Source organism: Balaenoptera physalus (assembly GCF_965194825.1).
Source record: "Balaenoptera physalus genome assembly, chromosome: 19".
In the NCBI taxonomy this organism is placed as follows: domain Eukaryota; kingdom Metazoa; phylum Chordata; class Mammalia; order Artiodactyla; family Balaenopteridae; genus Balaenoptera; species Balaenoptera physalus.
Window position 1 is genome coordinate 61,045,269 of NC_138900.1, and position 18,845 is coordinate 61,064,113.

General features: G+C 49.5%; 1 protein-coding gene across 2 annotated transcripts in view; it reads left to right on the forward strand.

The window, feature by feature from the left end:
• BCO1 (beta-carotene oxygenase 1) overlaps positions 1-18,845 on the forward strand; it is a 50,310-nt gene that overhangs the window by 20,909 nt on the left and 10,556 nt on the right. For both annotated transcript variants that reach the window (XM_082439064.1, XM_082439063.1), the window contains exons 3-8: positions 889-1,018; positions 2,570-2,717; positions 4,217-4,364; positions 6,595-6,818; positions 9,388-9,645; positions 17,465-17,570. In XM_082439064.1, coding sequence (XP_082295190.1) covers positions 889-1,018; positions 2,570-2,717; positions 4,217-4,364; positions 6,595-6,818; positions 9,388-9,645; positions 17,465-17,570 — 1,014 coding nt within the window. The remainder of the gene's footprint in view (positions 1-888; positions 1,019-2,569; positions 2,718-4,216; positions 4,365-6,594; positions 6,819-9,387; positions 9,646-17,464; positions 17,571-18,845) is intronic.

The window sequence follows — 18,845 nt, forward strand, 5'->3', positions numbered from 1 at the left end:
GGTCAGAGTCAGAAAAGATGTGACAGCAGAATCAGAGGTCAGAGTGATGCAGACACAAGCCAAGGAATAAAGGCAGCTTCTAGATTCTCCCTTAGAGCCTCCAGGAGGAACTAGCCCTGCTGACACTTTGATTTTTGCCTTGTAAAACCCATTTCAGACGATGTCTTCCAAAACAGTAAGATAACAAATTTGTGTTGTTTTAAGCCACTACATTTATGATCATTTGTAACAGCAGCCATAGGAAATTAATATAAGTCTAGAACCATCTGGTATATTTTCAGGTTGGTCTTGGTGGGCTGGTCAAGAGTCCTTGCTTTTCTGGAGTGAGTCAGATTCTCTGCAGTGTCACCAACACATGTACTGACCCTCTGCTGTGTGCAGAATTGGGGGTAAGCGTGCTCCCTGGTTGCAAATAGATACGAAATGTTACTCCAGGGGCTAAATTGTCAGTGTAGGGCTCCCAGAACTGAACTGGGCCCTGGAGAAACCTAGCCTAAGTACGGACCTTCTGGACCAATCCTCCAAATCTGGACCTTACCTGGAAGGATACAAATATGGTGGAAGGGGTGGTTGATGGCCTGGGTCGGCACCTCTCTGGGTGATGCTGGGCGAGGGGATGGAACATTTCTGAGCCTCAGTTCCCTCATACGAAGATGGAGCTGGGAACAGGAATACTTGCCTGGACATACTGTTGTGAGTCCCAACCTTGCCGAAATGTGTGTGAGAGTTCCCTCCAAATGCTTGTTGTATCTAGCACACACATTAAAGGGACTGTCCCAGTGAACTCCCTCCCCACCCACTGCCCATCAAATCCCTGGAATGGCTGAAATCAACTTCAAAGCCCTGTAAAGGTGTCAGTCTGGGATGATTCTGCTGCTTCTCTTTCAGGTGAAGTCTATTACAGGAGCAAATACCTGAGAAGTGATACCTACAATGCCAATATTGAAGCGAACAGGATTGTGGTGTCAGAATTTGGAACAATGGCCTATCCGGACCCCTGCAAAAACATATTTTCCAAGTAACTGTCCATTTTGAATCTAGTCCTGCTTTCCAATGTCCTTTACAGTCAAAACAAGCAGCGTTTGCTCCTGACGGTTGTCTTTAGGTTGGGTGGAAAATTTCCCGTGATGGCCTTTGACCATATATGCTGCGCAGTTTTTGATCACTGATAGCAAGAGAGGCAAAGAGCACCTGACAGATTGTTAGGTATTCTCCCACATAGCTGGTGGGGGAGCACTTTGGAATTATCTATCAAAATTACAAATGCACATTCCCTTCAGTCCAGAGGGGTACTTGCTTGTGTCTGAAATGACAAATGTACAAGGTTATTCATGGCTGAATTATTTGTTATGATGAGGAACTGAAAATAACTCAAATGATCATCAACAGAGGAGTGGTTAAATAAATCACAGTAACACTACAGGAAAATACCAGGCAGGTATAAATAAAGGAATGAGGATGCTCTCTATGTTTCAAATGAAAGATTTCCAAGATATACTGTTAAGTGGAAAAAAAAAAAAAAGCAAAGTGTAGAAAGAGCATATGATATGCTATAATTTGTGTAAGAAGGCAGGGGGAAATCTAGATTTGTTTTCTGGAAGGATGCGTGAGGGAGGTGGGGAACTGATGAGAGGAAGGATGGGGGAAATTTTCAGTTGTATACAGTTAAAATCATCTGGGTTGTGATGCATATGAATGTATTACATACATGTGCAACACTTAAATTGTTGGCCAGGGAATCAGGCCAGCCATCAGTACCTCCTTTCTGACACTCTTTAGACATAGAGGGTTGTGAAATGTCTTAGGGGTAGACTGGCCCAGAGAGGGAAGCTGGCTTCTGCTTTTCCAGAACTGACATCATCTCTCCAGTCCTAGTGTCCAGTGCTGAGTCCGGCACACAGCACGCAGGGAACTCCCATTCCCTGCTGGGGGAGGAGCCTGGGGGAGGGGGAGGGAATGAATTTAAAACCGCAGCCTGTGGGGCCTCCTTGCTGTTACACTGTTTGCCAGTAGGGGGAGCACTAACCAGTACACGGGGTCAGGACTTCCTGCTTTGAGTTTGCCTTCTAATCAAATGATCAGTTCTTAACTCATAATTAGTTTGCTTTTCTTTTTCAAAAATCTAATATCCTGGACAAAGCTGGGTAACCAGGGTGGGCTCACATTCCTGCCCAAAGCAGAGATTAGCTGTTTTGCTAGTCTTTTGGGGGCCATTATGGGTATGACTATGATTTCTGTAGAACTTCTTAAAACACTTCAGAACAACCCACCAGCTCTTGATGGCTCTGGTGCAGGAGACTTTTGGATTTGGGGGGCCCAGGAGGGCTCAGCGGGCAGCCTTGTTGTCCCAGCTGACTCCCTCCTTAGCTGATTGAATGTGGTGGTATTTTTGGGTAACTTGATCTCTGAGTCCTCAGGATTCCTCAAGGGACCCATTGGGACCCAGTACTTTTTCTCCCTTAGTTGAAGCAGAGTGTTTTAAGTGGTGGGAAAACTAAAACCATCTCGAGTAGAACTTTCCAGCTGGGTGGACACAGCCATTGACCCCATTGACTTGCTTCCTCCCCAGAGCTTTCTCCTACCTGTCCCACACCATCCCTGATTTCACAGACAACTGTCTGATCAACATCATGAAGTGTGGAGAAGACTTCTATGCAACCACGGAGACCAATTACATCAGGAAAATCAACCCCCAGACCCTGGAAACCCTGGAGAAGGTATCAGTAAGTCTACAACCAGCCTCAGTTCCTGACTCAAGAAAGGGACCCCCTGCAGGAGGCCAGGAGCCTGCAGGAACTCACGGAGGAGCCCTCCTCTGATGCCCTTGGGTCTTGGGCTCTCCCAGCTCAGCACTTAGCACTAGATTCTAAGCTTCCTTACAGCAGGACTGTGCCCTGTCATCTTTGTGTCTGTATTCATTCCTAGGGCTCCCATAACAAAGGAATACAACAGAAATGTATCTTAGGTGGCTTAAGACAACAGAAATGTATCCTCTCACAGTTCCGGAGGCTGGAAGTCTGAAATCAAGGTATCGGCAGGGCCATGCTCTCTCTGAAGTTTCTAGGGGAGGATCCTTCTCTGCCTCTTCCAGCTTCTGGTGGTTGTTCCTTGGTTTATAGGAACAACCAATGATTGTTGTAATCCAATCTCTTGTAAAGCTACAAATCATTGTATGAAGGCCCACCCTAATCCAGAATGACCTCTTTTTAACTTGATTACATCTACAAAGACCCTATTTCCAAATTTAGGCACCAGGAGTTAGGACTTCAACATATCTTTTTGGAAGATCCAATTCAACCCCTAACAGTGTCCATAGTCCTTGGCACTGAGTGGCACCTCAATGGAAATTTGAATGAATGACTATACTGGGCCACCCAGGACTCCCAGCAGCCCTGCCTTCTATTGACCTGAAGAGGGAGGCATTAGGCACAGAGCAAGGGTGCAAAAATCAGAGCCCAAGCAGATACCTTTCCTGGGTAGAATCAAGTCTACATTTTCGTGAAGATCAATAGACCCACTTTCAATTTTCTCCAGCTGGCAGTTCAAAGCCTGGCTGTCTTTGCAATACAATTTAACGAGGAGAGAATGAGGTATCGCCTGACTTTTGGCTGGAGGAGGTTGTGCTATTCTGGGGGAAGAAGGGCGGGCAGTTGGTTCCTGGGCCACCCCACTGCTCCATGGTTGTGGCTTGTTTGGAGTCGGGATCATTATTGAGCTCATTAGTCTCCTTTCCCTTTGACCAAATGTTTTTGTAACCTTTCTGTTCCCAGAATAACCCTATGAGAGAGGGCTGGAGATTTATGCCTCTGTGGGATGCAAAAGGGGAGAATTTAAATAGCTTCACCAAAGAAGTGGCCAAGATTAGCCCTAAGGCTGCCTCTCTGCCCAAGTTGTTACTTGGAGCTCTCTGCAGTGAGGCGTCCTGTTTCCATGCTGAGGCCACCCGGCAAGGCCAGGTGACAGGCTAGGAGTGACTGTCAGAGAAAACACATGTAGCTCCCCAAGTCCCCTGCAGCCTATCAGCTGTGTGAGGCCCCCTCGAGGTTACATCAGGCTGCAAGAGGAAACATCTCCTTTAAAGGTGATGTCTGCCTTATTTTCAGATCAGGAGATGTGCAAAAATAACCATCATCTCTCTGAATCTGGAGTCAGTCAGCTTTTCACAGGATTTCACCCTCTCCCCTTTTAAAAACCAGGTGGCTGTCATATTTTGCAGGTTGATTATCGTAAACACGTGGCTGTAAATCTGGCGACATCACATCCTCATTATGATGACGCTGGAAATGTTCTCAACATTGGCACGTCCATCGTGGACAAGGGGAAGACAAAATATGTGATCTTTAAGATCCCTGCCACAGTATCAGGTGGGTCATTCTGGGGGTGTAATGGAGTACAGACACCAAGGTGGCTCTTTCGGAAGAGTTCTGATTTTGGTTGATAACACAACACTCAATCTGACACTTGCCTGCACAGATGATTCAGAGGACCGTGAACTCACTTTTCTCCTTTAGGAGAAAAGAAATGATGCTAGGCTTCCTTTTGGAAGAAGTGAATCCCTTTGCTATTCCAACCTCCTTTTCTTTAGGTTCCTGTTCATTAATTCATTAATTTATCCATTATTCATTAATCATCTACCTATCAATCCATCCATTAATCTATTCATCATCCATCCATCCATCCTTCCTTTCTTTCATTCATTTTTTAGTTTTCTGACAAACCTCTGCATGTCAGGGCTGTGCTGTCCTCTTTCATCCCAGCCCCTGAAGCCAGGCTCCCAGGGTTGTTCAGGGAGCTCAGCCCTGCTGGCACCCACTCCACATCCCCACCCTGTTCTGCGGGCCTTCTGGACCGTCTCCATTTAGGGGCAGGAACCTGGCGTGGAGCCCAGGCCGATTGTGACTGCGTGTTCCTGAGGGGGAGGAGGGCGGGGCTCCTAGCCCTTATTTGTCCAGGACCCTCTTGGGAACCACACCCAGGAGACCAGGCCTCCAAGAGTGGCTGCGCGGGCTCAGGAGACAGTACAGAACTATGAGGGTGCTTGGCTAGACCTTCTGGTTTAGGAAGGCCGGTTTCCATCTGTGATCCCTGCTGGCCCCCCTCCCTCACAGTCCCGTAGAGCACACCCCCCCCCCCCAGCAGATTCCAGGCTCTGCTGGCAGATGGGAGCCCCCGAGGTCAGAAGGTACAATGCTCTTGTTAAATGGAACTCCCATTAATTAAGCCAATAAAGGGATATAGGGTCTGGCTTGGGATCCTAGAATGCAGACCTGGGGGTGGTCTAGGCATCTGAGTTTGCCACCTCATATTACAGAGGACTGCGGGCCCCAGGGGGATCAGATGACATGCCCACGGCTCACAGGAGGTACCCTCTGCACACCTGGTCCAGGCTGGCAGCTTCGCTGGGATTCACACCTGTGTCCTGCCTCCCAGGCCAGGGCGACTTTCCTTTCAGTTTGCTTTGTGTTCCATTTGTTCGGTGAAGAAAAGAACGACCCCACAAACCCAGAGCACCTCTCCCACCAGCCAGCTGTGTACAGGGCGCGGGTGCCCCACGAAAGGTGGCGACGCTTGCGTGTAACTCATTATAACCCAGCCCCAGGCCTGGGTGGGGAGGCCTTTTGGCCAGCGGGTGACCCATCCTTGCAGAGGAATAAGAAAGCACCTTCGTGGTGGATGCTCCTGCAGGATTTCCTTTGGTCTCTCCCTTCCCTCTAATAACAGAGTAGGCAGCCAGGCTAAGGGGCCTGTGTCCTTTCGGCTTAACCCTGTGCCTTTGGCTGTAATGATGGAGCGTCCCACCAAGCCCTAGTTTCCCACCTGTAAAATGGGAATCCTACAGCCTACCTTGACTGTCACAATCTGTCACATTACCATAGGCATTTAGTCTCATTCCCAGGTGTTTCAGAAGGGGCAATGCCAAAAGAAATTCATAGAAACCCCGTGAAATACACGTCAAATGATGGTTCTCAGCAACATGTCAAAGCTTAACCTTGGGAAGCTAACCCCCTGCCTGGGAGCTTGACGGAAATGCAGGGCCTCGGGCCCCACCCCACAGGCTGAGTCGCACTCCACATTTTGTCATGACCCCCAGATGATCTGCGTGCACGTGAAAGTGAGGAACATTGCTCCAGAGCAGGGGCTGGCAAACGTTTTCCGTAAAGGTCCACAAAATAAGTATTTGAGGCTTTGCCGCCTGTGTGGTCTCCGCTGCGTCTTCTCAACTCTGAACCTCGAAAGCAAAGCAGCCGTGGACCCTGCAGGGGCCATGCTCCTGATAAACGTCTATTTAGAAAGCAGGTGGAGGCTGGGTTAGCCCCGTGTTGGAGTTGCACACGCCTGGCCCAGAGGCCCGGTGGTCCAGAGGCCCAGAGCCTGGGGGTGCCGTGGTTGTGGATGCCAAACCAGATCTCACGGGGGAAGGGCCCCATCCCTGCATCAGCCAGGCCGCAGCGCCTTCACCCGGTTTGTTGTCGGCTCTCATTCGAAGGTTCTTCTCAGCGGCCGGGTGGGTTTGAGAGGCCGCGCTGCGGGAGACGGTGGCCCCGCCGGGGGCCGCCAGGCCCTGCGCCGTCCCTGAGGCTGGCTTCTCTCTAGAGGGCGGGAAGAAGGGGCTGAGCCCCCTGAAACACATGGAGGTGTTCTGCTCCATCGCCTCCCGCGCGCTCCTCTCCCCGAGCTATTACCACAGCTTCGGAGTCACCGAGAGCTACATCGTTTTCCTCGAGCAGCCTTTCAGGATGGATATCCTCAAGATGGCAACCGCCTACATCCGGGGCGTGAGCTGGGCTTCCTGCCTGGCTTTCCACAGGGAGGACAAGGTAAGGCAGGGCCGGCGACCCCACCGCACGAGGACGGCCAGAGCAAGATGGAGGTCAGCAGGCAGGGCGGCTTTGGGAGGGAGGCCGTCAGCTGCCACGCCGTCTTCCCAGAGGCGTGAGCCGACCTTCCAGCGAGTTCTGAAGCTGGGACGGCCCTTCACAGTGGTCCCCAGTTAGGGCAAACGGCTGGGCCTTTGTGCCCCGACGTCCATAAGTCAGTAGAGCAGACCATCCCCAGAAGGGCGTGTGACCTTGGGCGAGGCAGCCTCATCAGCCAAGGCAGCCCCTACTCGCCCAGCAGCAAAGGGGCTGCTCCTCAGCCCTGACCCACACCTGGCCTCCTCCAGCCTCCACCGTCCGTTGACAAGGCCCTTTCAGCATCCCTGCTGGGGGCGGGGAGGGGATGTCACAGATCATTTAGACATCATGATGATAGAGCGTCCCACCGGACGGTGTAACAGAAACGTCTTCAATTTAGGTACACCTGAGTGGAGTGCTCAGAATATCTGTGTGCCTGGATGTACACGTACCTCCCTGTATATGTGACGTCTGCATGTGTGTATGTGTATATACATGTGGGTATGAATACATTATTCACGTATAGGTGTATCTATGTATTTATGTGCTATTGTTACTTGTGAAAAATAATCAAGTAATTCTCAGTGTCATCTATTCAAATAGCACACAAGTGTAGAAAGCAACAGATCAAGTCCCCTTCCTCCTCCGCATCCCCATTCCTCCCGCCTCCCCGCCCAGCCCCCTCCAGAGGGAACCACCACCATCCATTCGACACCCTTCTACTCCTCTTTCTGCGCACCTCGTGCATCTTCATGTACCCATACAAATATGTGTCCCGCGTGTGGCTGCCGCCTCTCTAACGCCTGCATTCTCAAGGAGGAGAGTGAGGTCCTCGAGGGAACAAAGGGGTTAGGTGAGATCCCTCCTCTGCTCAGAACCTTCTGGTGATTTCCCATCTTCCTCAGAATAAGATCCAAAGGCTTCACTCACCAGCCCATAAAGGCCCACATGCCCTCATCCCAACCGCTGGCTCCCTGCTCACGTGGTCGCCTCCTACACCTCAAACCTGCCAAACACGTTCCTGCCTCAGGGCCTTTGATTTTGTGTCCCCTCCACCTGGAATGTTCTTTCCCAGATGGCTTTCTCCCTTGATCAATCACGGTCTCGCTCTACCCTCCCCCATCCCTGAGGTCCACATGTCTATCACAGACCCCCACCCCCGAAAGGCTTCTCCACCCCCCACTCCATTTTCTCAGTCGTGCTCATCCATCATCCTTGACATGTTGTATATATTGATCACTGACCCTTGGCCTCACCCCCACTGAAATATACACTCCATGAAAGTGGGCGGGTGGTTTTATTTTATCTCTTCAGTTCCCCAAAAAGTGTCTGATGTGTCTTAGGCCCTCATATGAATGTTTGTGGGCTGAATGAGCTGGGCAAGGGGGCCAGCAGGGAGCCAGAGGAAGTGGGTTTCCTCCGCAGGACCATGAGCGTCCTGCCGGCAGGAGTGTCAGGGCCCTCTAGGCCTCCAGTCTGCAGCCCCTGGGGACCTCTGGCCCTGGAGAGTCCCACAGTGAGAAGACAGAGCCCCCGAGGACGAGGACGGGGCACAGAGCCCTGGGAAGGGCTTTGGAATGCATTTGGAGAACTTTCTGAGAAGTCCCTGTGTCTGACCCTGGGATTGGGTTTATGGGGAAGAAAAGCCTACAATAACCATGCCTGTGTTCACCTCCCCAAACCCACCCTCCCTCCCAATGCCCTCTTCCTCTGTACACTACTCCTCCCCGCTCCCCTACTTAACTTCAAAGCCTGATTCTGGGAAAGGAGAGAAAGAAGCAATGAGCCAGAGGAGGTGGGGAAACGGCAGCCTGGAGCAGCCCCTCCCTCCTTTCAGAAGGAGGATGGTTAGGCCAGAGCTGCCAAACGAAAGAAAACACCCCTTCCCCTTGGATTAGGCAACTGGGGCTGCAGATATGGCTACTTGCCACCCAGAGTGATACTGCCTGTGACACCCAGAGGTGCATGTGGACGCCTAATGAGCCGATACTCACATGGGCTCCTTGACTAGACCGGTCACTTGGCACCGCAGCCCTCCAGGGAAGCCAGGTTACTGGGAAAACCACACCTGCAGCGGGCAAAGGTCAGGAGAGGGGACCCAGGAGGGGCTTTAGGGGCGCTGGCCACCAATGGGACCTTAGAGGGCTGGACCTGACTGTTTCTCCTCAACCTGGCCTTGCCTGGGAGCTGGTCTGTCGCTGCCCACCTGGATCACAGTCAAGTGAAGGCTGGGGAGACGGTACACTCTCGGATCCTGTATCTCCCCAGATACTGTCCTCCTGGTGAGGAAGGGGCCCTGGCAGCAAAGCTTCCCTCCTCCCTCAGCACTTTTGCGTGTGCCTGGAGGTAGTACAGAGAGGCTCATAAAGGGGAGGGAATGCTTCAGGGTCACGAGCAAGTGGATGGCAGGGCTGGGTCTTGTCCCCTGCCTGATGCCACTGTGTTGGGCCTGCAGAGGAAGAGCTGAGCACTGATGTGCATCTCCTTTCAGACTTACATTCACATCATTGACCAAAGGACGAGGAAGCCCGTGCTGACCAAATTTTACACGGACCCCATGGTGGTGTTTCATCACGTCAACGCCTACGAAGAGGACGGCTGCCTTCTGTTCGACATCATTGCCTACGAGGACAGCAGCCTTTACCAGCTCTTCTACTTGGCCAACCTGAATAAGGACTTCGAGGAGAACTCCAGGCTCACCTCCGTCCCAGCCCTCAAGAGGTTCGCAGTGCCCCTCCGCATGGACAAGGTAATGGCTTGAGTCCTGGGAGATGTGAGCCCACTCAGGAAGTGACTTTGGCTCTAATTTCGTTAATATTGAAATTCAAAATGGGCTGTTCTTTTTTTGGGGGGGGGCCTATGTTGGGTCTTCGTTGCTGTGCGTGGGCTTTCTCTAGTTGCGGCAAGCGGGGGCTACTCCTCGTTGCGGTGCGCGGGCTTCTCATTGTGGTGGCTTCTCTTGTTGCAGAGCACGGGCTCTGGGCGCGCGGGCTTCCGTAGTTGTGGCATGTGGGCTCAGTAGTTGTGGCTCATGGGCTCAAGAGCGCAGGCTCAGTAGTTGTGGCGCACAGTCTTAGTTGCTCCGCGGCATGTGGGATCTTCCCGGACCAGGGCTCGAACACTCGTCCCCTGCATTGGCAGGCGGATTCTTAACCACTGCACCACCAGGGAAGTCCCCAAATGAACTGTTCTTAAAGAAGGACAGAAAATGCTTTCATTATTTTTCCAAATATGGTATATATTCATGGTAGAAACTTTCGAAAATATAGATTAAGTTAAAAGGAAAAAAAATTACCATAAACCCATTGTGGATATATTTGTATTGCCTCCCAAGTCTCTCTCTCTCTATAGATAAATAGATAGGTAAGCAAGTAGACAGAAAGATATACATACACAATGTATATTGATATGTATGTATATAATATATATACATATTGTGTATATATCTCAAAGCTGTTAAAAATTATGTACAGTATGATTTTCTTTTCTAAAATTAATATTTAACATATAAATACATATTTCCTAATTTTGGAGAAGAAAATTATACTGTACACAATTTTTAACAGCTTTAATGAAACATAATTCACATACCATACTATTCACCCATTTTCACTCATTTAAAGTGTACAATTTGGGGCTTCCCTGGTGGCACAGTGGTTAAGAATCTGCCTGCCAATGCAGGGGACACGGGTTCGAGCCCTGGTCCCGGAAGATCCTACATGCGGCGGAGCAACTAAGCCCATGAGCCACAACTACTGAACCCACACACCTAGAGCCCGTGCTCCGCAACAAGAGAAGCCACTGCAATGAGAAGCCCGCGCACTGCAACGAAGAGTAGGCCTCACTCGCCGCAACTAGACAAAGCCCACACGCAGCACCGAAGACCCAACGCAGCCAAAAATAAGTAAATAAAATAAATAAATTTAAAAAATGAAGTGTACAATTTGGGACTTCCCTGGCCGTCCAGTGGTAAAGACTTCGCCTTCCAATGCAGGGGGTGAGAGTTCAATCCCTGGTCAGGGAGCTAAGGTCCCACATGCCCTGTGGGCCAAAAAACCAAAACATAAAACAGAAGCAACATTGTAACAAGCTAAATAAAGACTTTAAAAATGGTCAACATTAAAAAAAAAAATCTTAAAAAAAACCAAAACAAAGTGTTCAATTCAATGGCTTTTAGCATATTCACAGAGTTGAATGTACAACCATCAGCACAATCAATTTTAAAACATTTTCATTTCCCCAAAAACCACCTTGTACCCTTTAACCATCAGCTCCCCACCCCCAACCCCTCCATCCCCCCCAGCCCCAGGTAACCACTAATCTACTTTCTATCTCTGTGTATTTGCCTATTCTAGATATCTCATATAAATGGAATCGTACAATATGTAGTCTTTCGTGGCTGGCCTCTTTCACGAAGCATGTTTTCACAGTTCATCAGTGTTGTAGCACGTATCAGGGCCTCATTTTTTTTCATGGCTGAATATGTACATACTATTTTGTATACTGCTGTACATACTATTTCCATCTACTTGTATATGTAGACATCTCTCCATGACATTAAATAGTCTTCTATGACATCATTTTAAATATTGGCCTGGCAGTCCATGGTGGGGATTCATCACCAGTTGCTTACCCGTCTCCCTGATGTTGAACAGTCCTGTTCTTACGTTAAAAATGACCCCTGGGCCAGACGTTATCCTTAATTAGGCTGATGCTGCCAGGGCTCTGGGTTTGGTTTTAAAGGCTACAGAGACTTCTGGCTCCAGAACTTCCTGACTTCATGACTTAATTAATTTAAATGAAACCAAATTCAGTTCAATTCAGTTTTGATGGCTCATCCTTACTCAATGCACTCTATGTGCCGGTACTTTGCTAAGCATTGTATTTTCCTTACCTAACTTAATGATCAAAACAATCTGTGGGAGAGATCCTCAGGTTAGCCTCATTTTACAGATGAAGAAACTGAGGCTCAGAGAGGTTAAGGAATGTACCCAAGGTCACACAGCCCAGTGGCAGAGCCAAGATTGGCTCTAAACCCTTCCTTGGAGCTGGTAAGGGGTATAACTCTGCTGATCTCCCGAGCAGGCCTAACTCCTGGAAAGAGTCCCAGAGGGTCACCCTGACCTCTCTCAGAGCCCTGCAGGCCTAGGGAACAGAAGACACTCCTACATGGCCAGGGAGGCTTCTCCCACCCTCCAGGCGCCTCTATGCAGGAGTTCAGGCACCTCCCAACCAGTGGGCGGAAGACCCGCATCTGAACCCAGCTTTGTCCAATTCCAGAGCTGGGTCCTTTCTCCAACTCCAGAGCTGGGTCCTTTCTCCTCTCTCCAGCATTTCCCCATCTGCAGTCATTTGTGTATCTCTGTCATGATTTTCACCGTACTTCCTATCACCTCTGTTAACATTTACAAAATCATGTTTTCATTTAAATCAACTCACTCTTCCCTTAACTCACGTGGAAGGAAACCTATCACGACCCAGTGGAAAGCCAGCATTGCGCGCTGCGGATGGAAGTGCAGATGCGCGTGAAGGGCTGGTAATAAGCGCAGGTCCTGAGCTCTAGCCTGATGCTGTTGCTCTAGCCAAGACCTGATCTCTTCCTTAAAGAGAACGTTGGAAAAGTATTAGGTGTCAAACACATAGTGGCACTTAACTGAGACTCTCGCCTGGACCCAGTCGGAAAGACTGGAAGAGAAAAAGGGATTAACTTTCTCCCCATGTGATTCAGGGCTATTGAATGAACGGCCGTGTCCCACAAAATCATCATCTGAGCCCCTGGCCTCTGTGCCCCTCACTCTGGGAAGTTCCATAGTGCAGCGCTTGGGGTGTCTCCTGGCTCCAGGATGCAATGGGGGTGTCACAAAGCACACAGGTGGCAAATCCTGAGGCCTGCCCACCTCCACCCCACCTCCCACCCCACCCTCACCTTGTGGAGGCCTCAGCCTGTGGATGATACACAGAGAGGAAACACTCCCTTCCGCTGCCCACACACTGCAGGATTTTATAACCTTTTATCAAGCTCTAGAAATGATTTGCTTCCTTGGAACCAAGCTAAGAAGTTTAGCACGTGTATTTTAAAAAGGCACTGTGTGAGCCGTCTGCAAAGAAGAGTGAGCGCTGGGAAGGGTAGCTCTGGTCACGCTTTTTAATTGCTGTTTATCGTCCCTTAAAAATGTCTCCTTGCTTCACTTTCAAGTCGCCCCACCTGCGTGTTGAAAGGGGAAAGTCGAGCTACAGACATGGCCTATGTGTCCAGATCCGGCGGCTCTGATTCCATCCCGTCCAAAAGCATATTAGGGAAGGGCCTTAGGGGATGCCGCCCTTTCTCAAATGCTCTTCAGTCTGGGGCCTTTGCACGTTGCTGTCCCTCTGCCTGCAACCCTGTCTTCTTCCCGTGAGACCTCTGCTCGTCTCCCGGCTGCGGGTTGGACTTACCTGGGGACTCTGAGACCAGCCCAGTGAAGGCACAACCTCCAGGGGATTCTAATCCCTGCTCATCCTTCAGGTCTGGCATCCTGACTCCCTCAGTGGGTTTGTACATTCTAATGGAACCTGCAGCTCTTTGCTCACATTGATGGCAGGTATAATGAGCTTCCTGTTAAAGCTCCCAGAGGGCTGGGACTCTTGGTCTTGTCAGCAGTTTATCCCCTGAGCCCATCACAGGGTCTGGTACTCAGAGGGTTCTCATTAAGCCCTTAGATATTTTAAATAAATGAATGAACGATGAATGAATGAAAAAGGTGAAGCAAGGTCTCTAAAAGGGCACAAGGTCTTCCTTTAGCGCTTGGAACATTTCCCAAGTGGAAAGTGCCTTCCACATAGAATGGGCTACACTGAAGTGTGTTCAAAAGTCTGGGGCCTCCCAGCTGCCCCAGCTTCTCTGGCGTTTGGGCCAGCTGGGGTCAAAGGAAGGAGGGGGCCACTGGCACCCTCTGCCTGTTTATGTAGGGTGGTGCGGGAGTTGTTTAAGGTGGGGCTGGGCCCCAAGGGGCATGGGCGGTGCAGACAGTCCCTGCCAGCCACCCTGCCCTCGTCCTGCAGGGCTCCAGGAGGGGGCGGGGCTGGCATTTTGGAGCTAGAAGGGGTGGTTCCAACTCCTGGCTCAGTAGATTTGGTTTTTGTCTTGTTTTCAAATGCAAAAATGAAGACCCAATAATAAGAGAAGCCACCATTTCTCGAGAGCTCACTCTGTGCCCGGCCCCGTGTCGGATGCCTTTTCTGCTCTTAGACCCAGGCCAGAGGGGCCCCCTGCTCTGGCCTTTCTCCATCAGTGTCCCTTCTTCACTGGGTGAGGAATTCACAGGGCCACAGGGTGTCCACCCAGAGAGGCACCCTTCCGACCCCAACTGTGACCTGGGATCCCTGAATTCCCTGCACAAATGACCCAAGCCAGCCTGCAGCAGCTGCCTCTGTCCTCCTAAGGGCAGGCTGTGCTGCTGGATGCAGCCCTCAGACCCACCAGGGAGGCCAGGGCTGGCTGGGGCTTCCGTGCAGTGGGAAGAAAAGGAGGAGGGAAGCCTGGGCCCAGTGGCCAGCCTTCACTCTGCCAGCTGCTTCTAGCTCAGAATGCCAAGGAGTCCTGGAATTCTGAATTCACATGCATCCTTCCAGACCAGCACTGGGCACTAGAACCTGCTGCAATGAAGGAATATTCTCTGTCCAAGCAGTAGCAGCCAGATACCTAGGCTACTGAAATGTGGCCAGTGCAGCCGAGGAAGGGAATTTTAAATTTCATTTAATTTAAATTTAAATAGCTAAGCATGGCTGGTGGTGTTTGCCGTATCAGACAGCACAGTTCCACAACATTATGAAGCTCTGTGCATAAAGGAAGGCGGGAGAGAACGGTATTTTACTTAACAATTTGATATATGTGGACATAGGTTTGGTGGGCCTCTGCTCTCATCCTGGGTCCTGAAAATTTTTGGCCCTGTGAAATGCTCTGCATGCTTCTCACCGAATCTGTATGACAGTCCTTGGGGTTATTTGTCATCCCCATGACTGTAGATGAGAGAGACAGTAACTTGCCTAACATGGCAGAATCATCCAGAGGATTTGAGTTGGGATTTGAATGCATGTCTGTCTGGCTCCAAATTGCTGCCTACGATGGTCTGGCCCTGGATCAGGTGTTTTCATAACCATTATTTAATTTAATCCTAGCCACAATCCCCAGACGCAGGTCAAAGGGACCTTCGCTTGTACTCGCCACCCGTCCAAAAGTTACGGATTGCCCCCCTTTATACAAACGAGGAAGCAGGCTCAAGTTCACGTAGGCTGTGGGAGGCCTGCTCAAGTTCACGTAGAAAGCTCTACAGTCATACTTCACACCCAAGGCTGCCAAACTCCAAAGCCAGTGTTTGCGGGATTATTGAGATTACTGCTTCTCATGGGAGTTCCCTCGAGTCGAGGAATTTCAAAGCCAGACTGCAGGATTTCGTTGAATTCTGGCTGGAAAGTGATTTCTTCCCACAGTTGAGCACATTGGCCACAGAAAGCTGCCAAGTCATGTTCATTACTGCTGTGTGTGGAAAAATTCGCAGTTTGTGCCTCAACCAGTCTGACCAGTTTCATGCTGCAGCTAGAAAACGTCTCTGCGGACTGACTCCCTGAGAATCAAGCCCGGGACATGCACAAGAGGCCTGTGGTTGCCTCTTGACTAGCAAGGCACAGGGCAGGGCCTCTCACATGTGGGGCTGCACATACAGATGAAGGCAAACAGAGCTTCTGCTTCCAAGTCACCAGATGTGCTAGGCGCTACACGACCTTTTCACGCCCTTCGTTTGATTTTTACAAGCACCTGCAAAGCACATGTTCTCCCCTTAAGAGTTGAAGGAAAAGCTCATTGAGTCATGCATTTGCTCATTGCTTCAGCAGTTACTTCCTGGGAGCTGACTATGTGCCATGCACTGAATAAAATCTGATCACTGTCTTCACAGGGAAGACAGCATGAAAGAAGGAAGCAGGTCCATAAAGGAGATAACTACAGCTTGGGACACATGCCTTGGAGACACTGCAGACTAACTTGTCAGGGAAAGGGATGTTTGAGCCGAGAACTATGGGATGGGAACCGGCCAGCCTCAGGGGCTTGGCTTTGCCTGCTGCCTGCAGTGCTTTTGCTTCTGAGCAGAAGAATCTCAGTGCGAAGCTCTGGGCCCAGCCTCTGCTCCCCTCTGTGTGACCCTGGGCAAGCCACTTTCCTTCCCTGGGCCTCAGTTTCCTGTTCTGTTAATTGGGATCGCCCTAAACAAATCTCAGAGGGGCCCTACGGTTCAGCTTCTAGGATGCAGTAAATTTCCCACCTTCTCAGCCAAAAGCTGCTATTGTTCGAATAGGTTTGTTTTCATTATAAAAGCTTATTTTGGAAAGTTTGGAAAGTAGAGAAAAGTTTAAATGAGAAGTCAGACATGACCATAATTCTCCTCCTGTAACTCCATGAATGCAGAGATTTGTGGCCTTGTTCCTCCTTCTCCTCCAGTGCCTAACCTGAACTCACCCCCAGGGGTAGTGGCAGTAGTAGTAGTGGTAAAAAAAAAAATAATAATAATACAATTATGTTATCAATAGCAGTTAACATTTATCTAGCATTTACCGCTAACCAGGCCCTCTTATAAACCAACTGCATGGATTGTTTTATTTAATCTGCATAATAACTCGGAGACGCACATACTATTTATACGATGCTTGTGCTATACCTCATTATACAGATGGGGAAACTGAACTTCAGAGATACCAAGTAAGCTGTTCAAGGTCCCGTAGAGAGTATGTGGGGACACAGGGAGTAGTAGATGCTCAATAGATATTTAATTAATTGTGTTCAGTCTCTCTCCTGGGTTACAACGATGATGGTAAAGTACTGAACAAAGTCTGATTGTCACTTGAGACCAAGAGATGTCCTTGATAGATATTTTTCTCCCAAGTAATTTTTATTGCATGTTTGTTTTCTTTTCAACAGGGGTACATTTTCATAGGAGAAAATACTGAAAATCTAGAAAAGCCTAGAAAAAGAAATGAAAGTCTCCATAATCCCACCGCATGCTATATTGTTACTATTTGGTATTTCTCCCAGGCTCTTTTCAATGTAATTTCTTTTTCTTTTTCTTTGTTTAACATGGTTGAGCTCAGACTGTGTATGCAGTTTACTCTGCTGCTTTTTTCACTCAGTATTCTATCATGAGCATTTCACATGTTATTATGAACTCTTTATAAACACCTATTTAATGACTGATGCAGCCTTTTACAGGTGAATCATCCAGTATTTAAAAAGTGAGAACTTATAAGTACATTAATTCACCTGTGAGGGATCAGGCAGCCCAGAGTAGAAGAAAAGATCCAGGGTTTTTAGGGCCCCCCTTCTACCACCCACCAGCTTTGCCCTCTTCGGGGAGTCACTTCCAGCCCCCAGTTCTCATTTTTAACTGAAAAGACCAATCATATAATAGCTGCTTCCGGTGGTTAATGTGAGGCCAGAACAAGGTGACAGACACTAAAGCATTTTTTAACATGTGCACAGTAAAACAAATATTTGTTCTGGATACCAAGTTTTTATTTTTCTGGAAAACCGATTCTTTCAGAATGCAGAGGCGGGCTCCAATTTAATCAAACTGTCATCTACAACAGCAAGAGCCCTGAAGGAAAAAGAGGACCAAGTCTACTGCCAGCCAGAGTTGCTTTATGAAGGTAAAATGCATCCTCTCTCCTGTGTTTAGGGAGGGGCTGAATGTCCTCTTTATATGATACCTCTTTCTGATGCAGAGGAGATGTGCGTGGCCGAGGGACTGAGAGGAAGGCTGTTGGGACGCCCAAGGGAAGGCATTTGGGGACACTTCTCTTTCAAGTATCTTCATACCCCTCCCAGGGAGGTACTCGGGTGGTCGTTGGACCCAGGGACTTTCACGGCTAGCCTTTCAAATGCTTCCATGTTTTTTTTAGGGTTTTTTTGCTTTCTTTTTAAAAGTTTATTTTATTTTTTTGAATTTAAATTTTTTATGCAGTTTTTAAAGGTTACTTTCCATTTACAGTTATTACAAAGTATTGGTTGTATTCCCTGTGTTGTACAATACATCCTTGAGCCTGTCTTACACCCAATAGTTTGTACCCCCCTCTCCCCCACCCCTATATCACCCCCCTCAACTGGTAGCCACTAGTTTGTTCTCTGTATCAAATGCTGCTGTGTATTGAACGCTGACTTACTGAAAGGCATGGCATGTGCAGATTTCTACCTGTGCACACTCAGAACACCCTGCAGAATCGGTGCTATCAGCCCCGTTTGCCAGAGGAGAAAATTGGGCCTCAGAAAGGCTGAGCTACACCCAGAACATAAACCCCCTCGGAGAGAAGCACCCACCAGAGCAGGGCGTCCCAATGTGGGCACTGCTGATACGGGGGCCGGGTCATTCTTGCGGTGAGGGCTGCCCTGGGCATCGGAGGATGTTGAGCAGCGTCCCTGGCCTCCAACCTGATTGAGGACCACTGCCCTAGCGCAGAAGCCCGTGGGGTGGGGGCCGTGTTTGTGTGCTCAGTGTTGTCACCGGCACGTGACAGAAGTCTGGCTTAGAGCAGGGTGTGCTCAGTTCTTAAGCGTGGAACGAACAGGCCTGCCCGGGACAGGGCTGGGGAGCGGCGGGCGGGGCTCTAGGCTGGGAGCCCGGCTCCCCATATCGCTGCCCCACGCCAGGGCCAGGCGTCTGGAAGGACAGTCCTGGGGACTCTGCTAGGACGACCTCAGATTTGCCCACTAAGAACCACGTCTACACATGGCATCCCACGGATCCCATAATGGGTTCTGTGTGGTGCCCCAGCCTCTCAGAGTCTTTGGAAGTGAACATAGACATGTTCGTCCCCATTCTTAAGGCATCAACTTCCATCTCTGCTCACCTGTCACTCACATGGGCAGATGGAGGAGTAAAACACTACGGTCGTTTTATTTCTGGGAAGGGAATTCTTGTTTATCGT